The sequence below is a fragment of the Panthera tigris genome, chromosome D3 (genome assembly GCF_018350195.1).
Source record: "Panthera tigris isolate Pti1 chromosome D3, P.tigris_Pti1_mat1.1, whole genome shotgun sequence".
Classification (NCBI taxonomy): Eukaryota; Metazoa; Chordata; class Mammalia; order Carnivora; family Felidae; genus Panthera; species Panthera tigris.
This window is the reverse complement of record NC_056671.1, coordinates 56232127-56245174: the sequence shown is the minus strand read 5'-3', so window position 1 is coordinate 56245174 and position 13048 is coordinate 56232127. Positions and strand designations below refer to the sequence as shown.

Sequence of the window (13048 nt, the reverse complement as noted above, 5' to 3'; positions counted from 1 at the left end):
AGTGACATTTTGGATGGTAGGATGAGGTCTGGGCTCCTTGGGGATGGGAGGCTCTTTGTGTAAGCGGACAGCTAATGAGTGTAGAGCCAGCCCCAAGGAGAGGCAGTGGGTCTGGTGGACTAAGGCTGAATGGCAGAGGGGCAGGAAGGGTCTTGAGGTTTCTGTGTGGTTATACTTTGGGTTGGAAGTTTGGAGACCAGGGTGTGGTAGAGGGGAAACAACAGGGAGGAGAGAAATCATGACAAAACATGAGATAATCAAGATATCAAAAGAACTTGGGTTTCTATGAGAAAAGGGTTATAAATCTAAAGCATTATAGACCCACGCCTGAATCTCTTTAGGTCTACTCTGATTTGCTCTGAGCCTTAGGCATGTGGCCCAAGGCTCATTATGGCTGTCGTACCTGCCTTTTATGTGAGAAAAACTCATTACTGGGAATACCATTCTCAACTGAGAATGAGCAGGTAATTAGAACATTCCAGAGTTTCTAAATCAAAGTCCTGTCCATTGGATAACTTAAGGTTTCACTATTTTCACTGAAGTGATCAGAACTGTAAAGAAATACCCTAGCTAAGCAGCTGCCTGCTTTTAAACTAGATTCTTGATTGCAAATATACAATTATCTCAAAAATGGTTTCCAGACTCTTGCTGGCTCATCAGGAATCCGATTAATCATTGGGAATGGCCCAGCCACTTGGCTGGGAACAGCCTAAGAACTTTGAATAGAGGCTCCTCTCCGGGTAGTGGGAGTAGCCAGGATAAAAGACTCTGCACCTCAGGGTCAGGGCAGGTGGCTTCTTCAGTGGGCCTCATGCTACCAATCGTTTTATTACCTTTAAGCTACATATAATCTCAGGCAAAATTAGCTATCGTTAAGTAGAAAGCATACCTAAACTTTTATATGGAAATTTTCAAAGGCAGCAGAGCTAGATCTACCATAACCATGAAGAATGTTAGATGAGAAGGAAAGTTCTTCGACTTCAACCACAACCATGGCCTTCTCATCCCCCAGTATTGGGGTCAGTGCTTCTGCGCTATGAAACATCCGCTGTCGTGGCAAGCATTAGGTTCTCGCTTTTGTTTGCACGATCACCTACCCCATACAACTGCTGTAAGCTCCGGGGCCGGGGGTGGGGGGTGGAGGGGAGGGTTAGCTATCTCACTACCATTATATTAGCACCAAGCACCGAGTCTGTCACACAGAACAAGCTTAACAAATAGCTTGTGCAGGAAAGGAAGGAGGAAGAGAGACTAAAGTCATGAATGCTATCTCGACCGGCCAGAAGTGGGCAGACAGTCCAGAGTCTGGCCTGGAGCTCCGGACAGGCACTGAGGTGTGGGGGAGGGGGATGCTGCCTACAAACCTGCATTTACCTGGGGCTGAGTCATCTGTCCTTCCGTCTTAATGTACAGCTTTGGGATTTTTGACTAACGTCTTATATTCCTGGCGGACCGCTGATTTCATCTGCCTGAACGATTCCTTTTATTCTTACTCATTTGGAACCAGATTCCCTCACCTGCCCTCCCTTATCTCAGGCCTACAGGTGTTTGGTCCCTCCCCTCTCAGAGACAGGGCCAGGGCTGAGGGGTTACCTGTTCATTAAGCTGTATGACCTGTGTTTCTAAATCTTTATCAGATTTGGATGCTGAGCTGCTGGACGAAGCCCTTTTGGCTGATGAGGGACGAGAAGGTGTAGATCCTGGCTTAGATGCCGGACTTGATTTAGCCGCACCTGAAAGTAACCGGAATAGATTATAAATACAGGCAACATTAGAAATGCTTTTTAGATACATTGCAAATGTATAAAGGAGTTACTAAGAAGTATAAAAGCTATCCCCAAGGACTCTGTCCAATCACAAAAGTAGCCGACATACACTTAGAAAAAGCACCGACGTTAAAAGGACAGTGCCATCTTCGGCAGCTTATTTAATCTTTCTGAGGACTTTCCCCCCCTCAAGTTAATAGGAGATTAAGCTGTCCTTTGTGCCTCTGGTGAGAGAAGAAAAACTGATGTAACTAAGAGATTTTAAGATTTTTTTTTTTTTAAGAGGAAAGGTTCTGAGATGACCTCAAAGCATCACCATAGTTGAGTTTCTAACAAACAACAAAAAAGTTTATAACAGATGAATACTTTAGAAAAAAATTCAGAGCAAGTGTAGGTTTTTTTCTCTTTTGTTTCCTAGTTTAGCCACTGAAAGCGCCTGGGAGCAATGACATCTCCATAGCAGCATGTGCTCCAGGTGCCTACGTGCTGGTGTCTACGTTTTATTCTGCAGAAAGAGCTTCTTGAGAGATGGCAGACTCCGTAGGTGGGGCAGGAAAGGTATGGCGTGAGCCTGGGACACCTTCTTGTGTCGCAAAGCAAGGATGTGCTCAGGACCAAGGTCAACGGGAACAGGGGCCAGTTTGAAGGTGCTTCCCTTCCAGATAGCCACAGCTGGGACAGTTTTACATGTCAAAAGTGTAATGGCTCTCATGTGCTAGAACACACTGAATAAATAAAACTCCAGTCTATAATGACAGAGAAAGGAGGGAGGGAGGGTATAAAGATCTTTACAGAACACAGCTAGTAAACGTAGAAGAAATGTTAGAACTTGAAAAATCACGACAATTACAACAAGCATAACTGATCCAGGAAAGGCTCAATGACGGACTCTGAAACGTTAAGTGGGAAGTCTGGAGGGAAAAAGACATTCATGTGTGTCAAGATATTGGCCTAGGATTTATTTACTACGATGGAAGAAAGATACGCCTTTACAGCAGGGGCCGGAGAGGGGCGCTGTCTGGGGCTCAGCATCGTAAGTGATTAAATAGCATCACTAATGATGATAGAAGCTAGGGGAAAGAAGGTCCTTAACATCAGGTAAGAGCTCACCCACCAGAAGCTCACCTCCTAATAGGTGATCACAACCTAGAACATGACACAGACATAGGCAATGGCTTCTGCAGCCAAAACAGAAGCAACAAGGTAGATGTGGTGAAATTTACACACGTTGTGGATTAAGAAAATCAGGGTCATTACCCGCGGCCCACCCAGGCCCTTCTACTCTGAACACAGTCTCGACCATGTGGTAGCTCAGGCTGGTGGAGAGGCTCCTCTTATGTATTTCCATTAGCCCTATTCCCCACCACATCCTGCACACTCCTCCTCCAGAAGGCTCCGGGAACACAGGGGCCAGTGTTCATCACCTTTGTAACCCCAGTACTTAGCACCACGCTGGGCCGAACCGGTATTTAGTGAAGGTACAAATGTTGAAATAAATACATGAACAAGTAAATACAACGTGGTTATGCGGTTTCCAGTCTCAAGGTTTATCAGCACCAACAGATCAGAAACAGGCAGGGGGTTATGAAGCCAAGTATACTGACAGCAGTTACAAGTTTCGACTAATCTCCTAATTACAAAGTGGCAAACAGGAAGAGTTCCGGTGCCTGGAGTCATCAGTTATAAACATGAAGTCATACGCCCCCTCAGGAAGCACTGACAACATCATACCCTTTAAAATCCGTTACAAAGAAAAGAGAGAATTTTCTTCTAAAAATACAGGGAAAGGCCTAATATATTTTAAAATGAAACATTAAATTGGGAAGGACTTAAAATATTTGAGTATCCGAAGGTAAATCTTCAGTGACCCGCAAACCTGGCCCATGCAGAAGACCTTCCCAAGGATTCTAGAGAGCTGATGCTCTGCTTCATTTCTGATTCACATCAAGTTGCAAGAACCCTTCATCTCTGCAGGAGCCCACAGAAAACACTCCTCGAACACCACTTCCAGCCCCACTGGCCAGGCTCTGTACAGGCCATGCCGGCAGGGTAGAGAAAACCGTGTGGATAACAGCAGAGGAGGCAGGGTGAGGGCATGCTGACCTGGCAAAGTGCCTCCTCTGAGGGCAGCTACCAGCCAGCCTCGCTGAGGGAGAAGCTTCTGAAAAATCAAGTTACTTCAGGCCTTTTTATCAGCAATACGTCATATTTTAATATCCATCATATCTGACAGAGAGCAGCTTCCAGAGGGAAGTTCAACACCTCTTATTTACTAAATACAGGTTTACCCGGTACCTACCATGAACCATGTCCCACTGGAGATCCCTGCTCTCCAGGAGCTCACGATCTCATGGAGCGACAGCTGTGGACAAAGGCCCAGGCACGGCCACACTCACCGTACCCAGGGACAAGGCAGTGTTCCCGACCACATGACCACAAAGCATGATTCATGCTGCGACCCCCTCACCTCAAACACTCGTCTTCTCCTCTGAGGGACTAAGTGTAGTGCCATGCAGATATCCGCTTGGACGATGCCGCTCCGGGAGGCCGCAGCACCTGTCCCCTGTAACCGCACAGCCGTTTGTGCCTATTCTCCCATTCAAGTCTACAGGTAGGGGTTGCATCTGTTTTACCATTTAATGTTCCCAAGGCCAAGCTCCATGCCTGACCCAGAGGCCACGCTCAATAGACGTTTTTATCAATAACGTTAAAACCACTCCAAGGAGAGGTATCTATCCGGGTCAACAAACCGGGGAGAGCTCAAGGGGCTGAGGCCAACGTCCAAGTCACTGACAGCAAGAGCTGACAATACGTGAAGGAGACCAAACAAAACATCATCAAGTTCCCCCAGAGAGCTCCTACTTGGTTTTCAGAGCCTCTTCTGTTATCACCTGGGCCCTTCTAGATGGAACCAGGACAAAGTTCACGTAGGGAAATCGAGTCAGTGAGCATTTAAGTCTGAGTAGGCAGGGGCAAGCTAGTTTGTACTGTGCCGTCCAAGTCAAGGCCATGTTCATTACCTCTTCTGAAGCAAACAGCGCCCTGCAGAAGGGGCTTCCCTAGAGTGCGTGACCCACCCTGGGCACTTCTCCCTAAGCAGGGCGGCGGCTAGGATGTGGCTCGTTGCAACAGCTGACCTATGTTCATCAGACACTCATTCTCACACCCTGCCCTATCCAGCCCCACGTAAACTTTAAAAGAAAAACACGGAAGGAATAGAAACCTGACTGCTTGTAAAAGCCACTACTAATTATATTTTTAGGACATCATCAAATGCAGCTTGAGAAAAAACCTGAAATGAAGCAAAAGTGGAAGGGTCGTGGGCAAGCCAAAGCCCCCTGTGAGATCAAGTTATCGGGCAGAGAACTATGAATAAGCAGAGGAAGCTCGCTGGGGAGGAACAGGGGGCCACAGGAGACCCTACGTGGCTCCTGGGGGACAGGCCGGAGCTGTTGCAGTGACTGATGCTGCAGCGGCAGGTACGGCTTCTTCCCCCTGTCTCATGGATTCTGTCCAGGTTGGCTGGGGTGCACAGTCCCCATCTTTCACCTGGTACACATGCATGCAGCTTGTGGCTCTCTCAAGATGACAGAGATGAAAACAATGGAATCGCCTCCACCCCGCCCCGGACAGTCACTCACAGGCTGGAGAAAGGAATGGAAAATAAATTTGAAAAACTGAGTTAACAGAGGAAGTAATTAGTATTTGAAATTTAAAATCAGGGGTTTTGAAATTGTGATTAAATTGTTTGGAAAGAAACTGATAACAAAGGGAAATAAATGTCTAATGAATGAGGTGTGAGAGGGCAGTGCTAGTCAACTGTGCTTTTATTTTTAAATGTTTGTTTTGAGTGCACGTGCATGCAGGACAGGGGCAGAGAGAGGGGGGGAGAGAGAGAATCCGAAACAGGGTCTGTGCTGTCAGCGCAGAGCCTGATGTGGGGCTTGATCCCGTGAACCATGAGATCGTGACCTGAGCCCAAATCAAGAGTCGGACGCCTGATGGACTGAGTCACCCAGGTGTCCTGTCAACTGTGCATTTACACTGCTTTTAAGGGATGAAGAAATTAAAGAACAGGAAGGCCGTGCGGAAGATCTTAGTATCGTCAGAGGTTTAAAGTTTTAAAACCTAGACAATTAAGCATTAAACTGAAAGCTCATTTTTCGAAAGAAGATAAAGTGAGCTCTTTAAATCATCACAAGCTATAATCTGATGTGGAAGTAATCTATCCCTCACAGCTATTTCTCACATTGAGAAATACTAAATAGTAAAATTCATAAAAGTAAAAATGAAGGCTTTTGTTCATTCTATTTAATGATTCCATGGTTTACTTTTTAGAATAGTAAACGATATCCTAAGGTATATGACACCCATTAGACTGTTAAGAACAGTATTTTTGTTTATTTGCTCTGAAAGTCTTGCTGTCTCCTTTCAAGCAAACATACTCCAAAGTGTACCCAGCTTCTGGGGTGCCAGATATTATTCTGCCATTTACCCGGGCTACTAGAATAAGGATGTTATTAGAAAATTGTAATTATGAATATCAGCAAATTTAACATTGATCTATTACTTTTATGTAAGTTACCATGTATATTCCATTTTGTGAAATGACCCAATAATGTCCTGGATAGCATCTATCCCAGCTTCAGATATCGGGGTCCTCAGTAGTTGCCTTCCTGCTTCCTAAGAAGCACCCAGGGCCACGGTGACTTCGCTTCTGTGCCTTCCCATGCTTCTGTGCTCAGTGATGCTTACATGAAAAACATTTACATAAGGGCTTTTAAAGAGAGTGCAGCTCCTTCAGCTATACGGCAGATATTTTTTTTTTTCCTCGCAGCTATCAACCATTCCAAAAATTTTTTTGAAGCTGTATTTGATGTCCTGAAAACATAATTAGTGGTAGTCCTGTTTTACAAGAATTTTTTTTCCCTCAAGCTTTTCTCTCTCTCCCTAATTTTCCCTTTCAAAATAAAAAGGAGTTTCAGAAGCAGAGAAAAATAGACATAAATTCTGTACAAGTCCCTGTAATTCTCTGACTTTACTCACTGGATGTAGACGTGATTTACAATGCTAGTCTTTGAGCAGTTGTGTCTTAATTAATGCCTTTAGGATTTGGTGTCTAAATATGATTCTAAGACATTTTAACCATAGTTGTAAAAAAACAAAGAGTAGCCTTATTCACTGTCTTAGTGAAGCCACAGCATCACTGTGTCTAATGTCAATAATTAGTAGCTTAATGTTTATGGAAAATGCTACATTTGGGCCATATGAGGCCCAATGAATTCATAACGATAAAGCAAAGAAAAGCATTGTACTAGGCTTTATCCTTCATGGCCGGAGCTCTGATGGAATTTAAACATTCTTCTCACTTAATCTGCTGTATTCCTTCTGCCAAAGTCATAAACAGAGGAGCTAAAAATATGACATTAAAACTGTTGACAAGAGCCACAGAGACATTAAAAACATGTGCATGCGTGCATACACGCTTAGGAGGCAACTGATCTTCTGGTCATCCCCAGCTTCTTCCCTAATTTGAGAGCATATTCCCCCCCACCCCCGGGTCCTTTTCACTCAGTTAAAAACCCCACAGAGGTTGGGGCTGGGGAGTAGGTGAAATAGGCGAAGGTGGTCAAAAGGTAGAAACTTCTAGTTATACACAATGAGATACCAAATCACACCTGTCAGAATGGCTAGAATTAGCTCAGGAAACAACAGATGTCGGCGAGGATGCAGAGAAAAGGAACCTTCCGCACTGTTGGTGGGAATGCAAACTGGTGCAGCAGCTCTGGAAAACAGTATGGAGGTTCCTTGAAAAGTTAAAAATGGAACTACCCTACAACCCAGCAACTGCACTACTGGGTACTTGTCTCCAGGATACAAAAATGCTGATTTGAAGGGGCACAGGCACTCCAATGTTTATTTTTATTTCTATTTATTTGTTTTTTTAAGTTTGTTTATTTTGAAAGAGACAGAGATAGCGCAAGTGGGGCAGGGGCAGAGAGAAAGACGGAGACGGAGAGGGGGGGAGAGGGAGAGGGGGAGGGGGAGAGGGGGGAGAGGGAGAGGGGGAGAGGGAGAGGGGGAGAGAGAGAGGGGGAGAGAGAGGGGGGGGAGAGAGGGAGGGAGGGAGAGAGCGAGAGAGGGAGGGAGGGAGGGAGGGAGGGAGGGAGGGAGGGAACTGCCAAGCAGGCTCCACACTGTCAGCATAGAGCCCCATGCAGGGCTCAAACTCACAAACTGTGAGATCATGACTTGAGCGGAAGCCAAGAGTTGCACGCTTAACTGACTGAGCCACCCAGGCACCCCTCACCCCAATGTTTATAGCAACACTATCAACAATAGCCAAATTATGGAAAGAGTTCAAGTGTCCATTGACTGATGAATGGATAAAGATATGGTGTACATATACAATGGGATATTACTCAGCAGTCAAAAAGAATGAAATCTTGCCATTTGCAACAATGTGGATGGAACTAGAGTGTATTTTGCTAAGCTAAATAAGTCAGTCAGAGAAAACAAATATCATATGATTTCACTCATATATGGAATTTAAGAAACAAAACACCTGAACACAAGAAGGGAAGGAAAAATAAGATAAAAACAGGGAGGCAAACCATAAGAGACTCTTAAATACAGAGAACAAACTGAGGATTGCTGGAGGGGAGGTAGATGGGAAGATGGGCTCAATGGGCAATGGGCATTAAGGAGGGCACTTGCTGGGATGAGCACTGCGTGTTATATGTCAGTGATAAGTCACTAAATTCTACTCTTGAAACCAATAGTACACTATATGTTAACTAATTTGAATCTAAGTAATACAAAAAAAACTTCCAGTTACAAAGTAAGTCTGAGGAACTCATGTACAGCAAGGTGGTTATATGTAACAACACTGTATGTTTGAGAGTTGCAGAGAGTAGATCTTAAAAGTTCTTGGGGCGCCTGGGTGGCGCAGTCGGTTAAGCGTCCGACTTCAGCCAGGTCACGATCTCGCGGTCTGTGAGTTCGAGCCCCGCGTCAGGCTCTGGGCTGATGGCTCGGAGCCTGGAGCCTGTTTCCGATTCTGTGTCTCCCTCTCTCTCTGCCCCTCCCCCGTTCATGCTCTGTCTCTCTCTGTCCCAAAAATAAATAAAAAACGTTGAAAAAAAAATTAAAAAAAAAAAAAGTTCTTATCACAAGAAAAAAATTCTAATCATGGTGACAGATGTTAATCTAGACTTATTGTCGTGATCATTTTGCAATATATACAAATATTCAATCATGTTTATGCCTGAAACGATTATGCTGTATGTCAATTATGCCGTATGTCAAAAGCAAAACCCCACAGACCTGAAACATGACAGAAGATGCACTGTACCTACATTGATTGGTTATTTGTGGATGATCTGCCATCACTTCCTTATCCTTTTTACCTTGGTCAACAGATTTTATTTTTTAACTGGGAATGGGAATGAACTTAAAATAAAAGTAAATAAAGCCACTGCTGGGGATAGAGTATAGGGCTGGAGTGACGCGAAGATGGAGCTCCCACAGCGAGAGGGTTTCCTGAGTGCCGAAACGGACACCGGAGTGGCCGCACTGCGGTATGACCGACTGCGCCCCCACCCTTCTCACGGCTTCGGGGTCTGACCCTTTTCTTGGAAAATGGCTCCACGCCTCCCCTTTGTAGGCTCCTAATGCGTTCTCTGAGGGCAAGACAAAGGAAAGCGCCTCTGCGGCCAGAGTCCAGTCCACGTGGAACATCAACGGGGGCTCCAGGATGCTCTGATTCAGCAGGTTATTAAGAGGCTGGTTCGTATATTCTGAAATTTCTAGTTCACGGCCCTTAGGGCTTCTGTCACCAGTGCAGCCCGCGGCCAAGTTTGGCTCTTCTTTCTCGCCACTTCAGGGTCAGCTTGTAAAAGTGGGCAGCCCCTTTTCTGAGCACCTTGGAGCCTAGGGGAAAGCACACCAGCCGTGTGGGCATGGGGATGGGGTATGGAAGTGGTAATCCTTCGGCTTGCCCTTAGGGAGGCAGTGGCTGAGCTTGGGGGCCCGGTCGCCAGGTGGCCTTCACGGCAGTCCGGGTGCTGCTACCTGGACCCCTGGATGCCGAAGACCGCAAAAGTAGAGCCTGTTTCCCAGAGTCGGGAACAGCACAGGACAGGTCCTTAAGAGCCTGGCGCATGGTAGGTGCTCGATAAATGTGAGCTCACATTAGTAGTGCTGTTACTCAGCGAATCTGATCCGACCAATGATGAAGTACACAGGTTTCCCATTTCCAGACACTAGCAAGATAAAAACTAAAGTGCTAAAGTAGTAAGAACATCAGACTCTCTTTCAAGAAATCTCTATAAAAATTTTAACCCATAAACCACCAGTGGGCACCAAGGCCTCGGTTCTCCAGTTCCATTCACCCTCTATCTTGAAAATCAGCAAGCTGGAGTCTCTGTGCTCCTTCTTAAATTACCCTGACTCATTCATTCAAGCAGCCAACATTTACTGACCTCCTACTGTGTACCTGGCAAGCTATAGGCAGTTGGGATAAATCAATGAATGAAACACAGAAAATGCCTTTGTGGGATTTACATTCTAACAGCAGAAATGAGATAATAAACAACATGATACATTAGTTAAGTGCCATAATAAACCGGCAAGCAAATGCTATGGAGAAGAGACCGGCGGAGCAGGGCGAGGGTGAGCAGCCATCTGCAGTAGCAGCTCCGGGTGTCTGAGTGCCCAGCACGTGTCTTTCTCCAGTCTCAGCTCTGCAGACCCAAGAGCCTCCCATGGGCCTCACTAGACCCAGGTTCCCTCGGAAGGACAGGGGTCAAGATCACGGAGCCCTCTTGATGCGAGTCCTGCCACAGGCTAGCAGAGACATGAGGCGAGACGGACGCCAGGCCCACGTGGCAGTCACCCTGACCCGCAAGTCCCATTCCTCACAGAAGCCTACGTCTCTTGTGACAGCTCCAGAGGCATAACCTTCCAGAATCCCTGAAAGAGACTTGCCAGGTGCAGGAGGAACCCTTACTTCCAGGCCTAAGAAAGTCAGATTGGAACAGAGGCCTGGGAGGGGTGAAGCTGGTGCCCTGGACAGCCCAGGAGCAGAGCGTTCCAGGCAACGGCAAGGCCTGATGCCCACACGAAGGCCCTACCTCATCTGGGGCAGGGGCCAGCTGGAGTGCTGCCGCAGAGCAAGCCTGGGCCAGTGCAGGAGGGGGCAGATCGTCGGGACTCAGAGGCCGCAGTCAGGAGGTGGGCTTTCGTTCTGAGGGGAAAGGGAAGCCGCGGCAGGGTCCCAAGCTGAGGAGTGACATGGTCTGACTGCTGTGTGGAGAATGGGCTGCAGGAGGGTGAGGGCAGAGGCAGAGTGGCCAGAGAGGAGGCCACTGCCGTGATTTTCCTGGTATGAGTAGTGAGTGCTCAAGACGAGTTTCCTTTATGGTAAATCATTTACAACGCACCAGTTCAGAAAGCCCCATCATGTACCCTATAAAATAGGCACCAAATGTCTGGCTGTTTTATACGGCTTCCATTTTGCAATGTTAACAGCAACCTAAAAGACATTTTGTGATCAATAGCTTCTGCTATTGACTCCGAGAGGAAGGCTGAAGAAAAGTAGGTGGTGACAAGGGCTATGAGTCAGCGTGTGTCCCTCCCAATTCACTCCTCAGGGTCATTACACAGTGTGATAACTGGTTCTGCCCTGGGAGCAAGCCAGGGAACTACACTCAGAGTGAGAGGCCTGGGACGGCGTGGCTGCCTCTGCACCCAGAGCCTCAGTGCCTGAAGGCTCCCCTTCCCCGGCCAGGGGTCACAAAGCCTGCCCCCGCGGTGGCCAAGAGGACCTGAGCTTGGCTGGCCAGCATGAGCACTCAGAAAACTGAATTACTTCTGCCCTGGTTACTGTCCCTGCTGGAGATGATGTGCTTATTTTTAGCCATCATGTGATTCTCCAGTATTTTCCAGGCTCTGCCTGAGTCACTATGGTTTCTGAGAATTTTTCATAGTGGGAAAAAATGCACAGAACTTCTCCTCTTAGAATGGCTCAAGTATTAAAATAGCTAACTTTTGAATAGTTGTTTGAATGTGGCGTGTATTTCCTTATGATAAACCGACTCTTCTCACATCTTGGTAGGTAATTAAGGGTGCTCTGAAACACATTAGGTGCCGAGCAATCATTGTCTTAGTTCAAATTCTCGTTTTTAACTTGTCCTCAGGGCAACTTCTCTCTAGAAATGGCAAGGATCGCTCACTCCCATGAAAACAATACACACCAGAATCCCAACAAGTTAGGGAGGCGCCCCCTTGCCTGTTTACTGCAGGAGGAAGAAAAGCTAGTGGGTGAAACAGCCCAACAAACCTAGCCAGACCATCAAGAGTTAAAACACACAGGCATCACCATGACATCGCGGCATCACTGTACTCCTGGCATACAGCAGCCCTTTAAGCCAAAAGTCTTCAAATTAAGATGGCTATTGCGTAGGAACACGAGCACTCAATACTTCATGATGGACAGATACAGTCCTGACTCCACTGTCAAGACCAGTATTTTAGGTTATTTTTCTGGTGGTGGCAAGTTGACTGTGCTCCATTAACATGATCTTCCCCAGACTCCCTTGCAAACAGAGAGATGTGGTCTGAGGCCACAGAGCTGGAGCTCAGGGAGGCGAGAACCAGAGCTGAGCCTCACATATGAATCTTTTACTACAACTGGTTCCTGGCTCCAGCTTCTCTGCTTTCACCAACCAACCACCAAGCCAGAAAAATGTGCATCGTATATCCTTGGCCAACCTCCTCTCCTACATGGTTTGTTGGAACAGCTTCTTAGCTAGTCTTCTGGACTATAACTGTGCCACCCGCCATGTATTTTCTACACCAAACAGCAAACTTGTGCTTAAAACTTTTCAGTGACTCCCAACTGTTCCCTTTAAAGTATAAACCTCTGTGACCAACAGAACCTATGGTGACCTCCTCTCCCCAATAATCTTCACCTCCTGGTACTCTAATCTTTGTATAGTCCCTTCCTCTAGAGTATGGGTGCGGCCTGTGCCTTGCTTCTAAGCAACAGAATATGACAAAGGTGATGGGAGGTCACTCTCATGATTACGGTACTCTACAGAACTCTGTTTGGCTAGCATACACACCAGAGAGAATCCCATGGGTCTAGAAGCAGCAAGATGCCACGTAAGCACCCATGCTGGAAAAGCCCATGTGGCAAGGAAGCGCAGGTGGCCTCTGGGAACTGAGAGCAGCTGCCACCAGGAGACTGAAACCTCAGTTCTGCAGCCTCAAGGAAACTG

General features: G+C 46.6%; 1 protein-coding gene across 5 annotated transcripts in view; it reads right to left on the bottom strand.

Moving 5' to 3' along the window:
- The window catches only part of MAPRE2 (microtubule associated protein RP/EB family member 2), a 158830-nt gene that overhangs the window by 9775 nt on the left and 136007 nt on the right, over nt 1-13048 (bottom strand). For all 5 annotated transcript variants that reach the window (XM_042962346.1, XM_007090747.3, XM_015541370.2 and 2 more), the window contains one exon: nt 1594-1733. In XM_042962346.1, coding sequence (XP_042818280.1) covers nt 1594-1733 — 140 coding nt within the window. The remainder of the gene's footprint in view (nt 1-1593; nt 1734-13048) is intronic.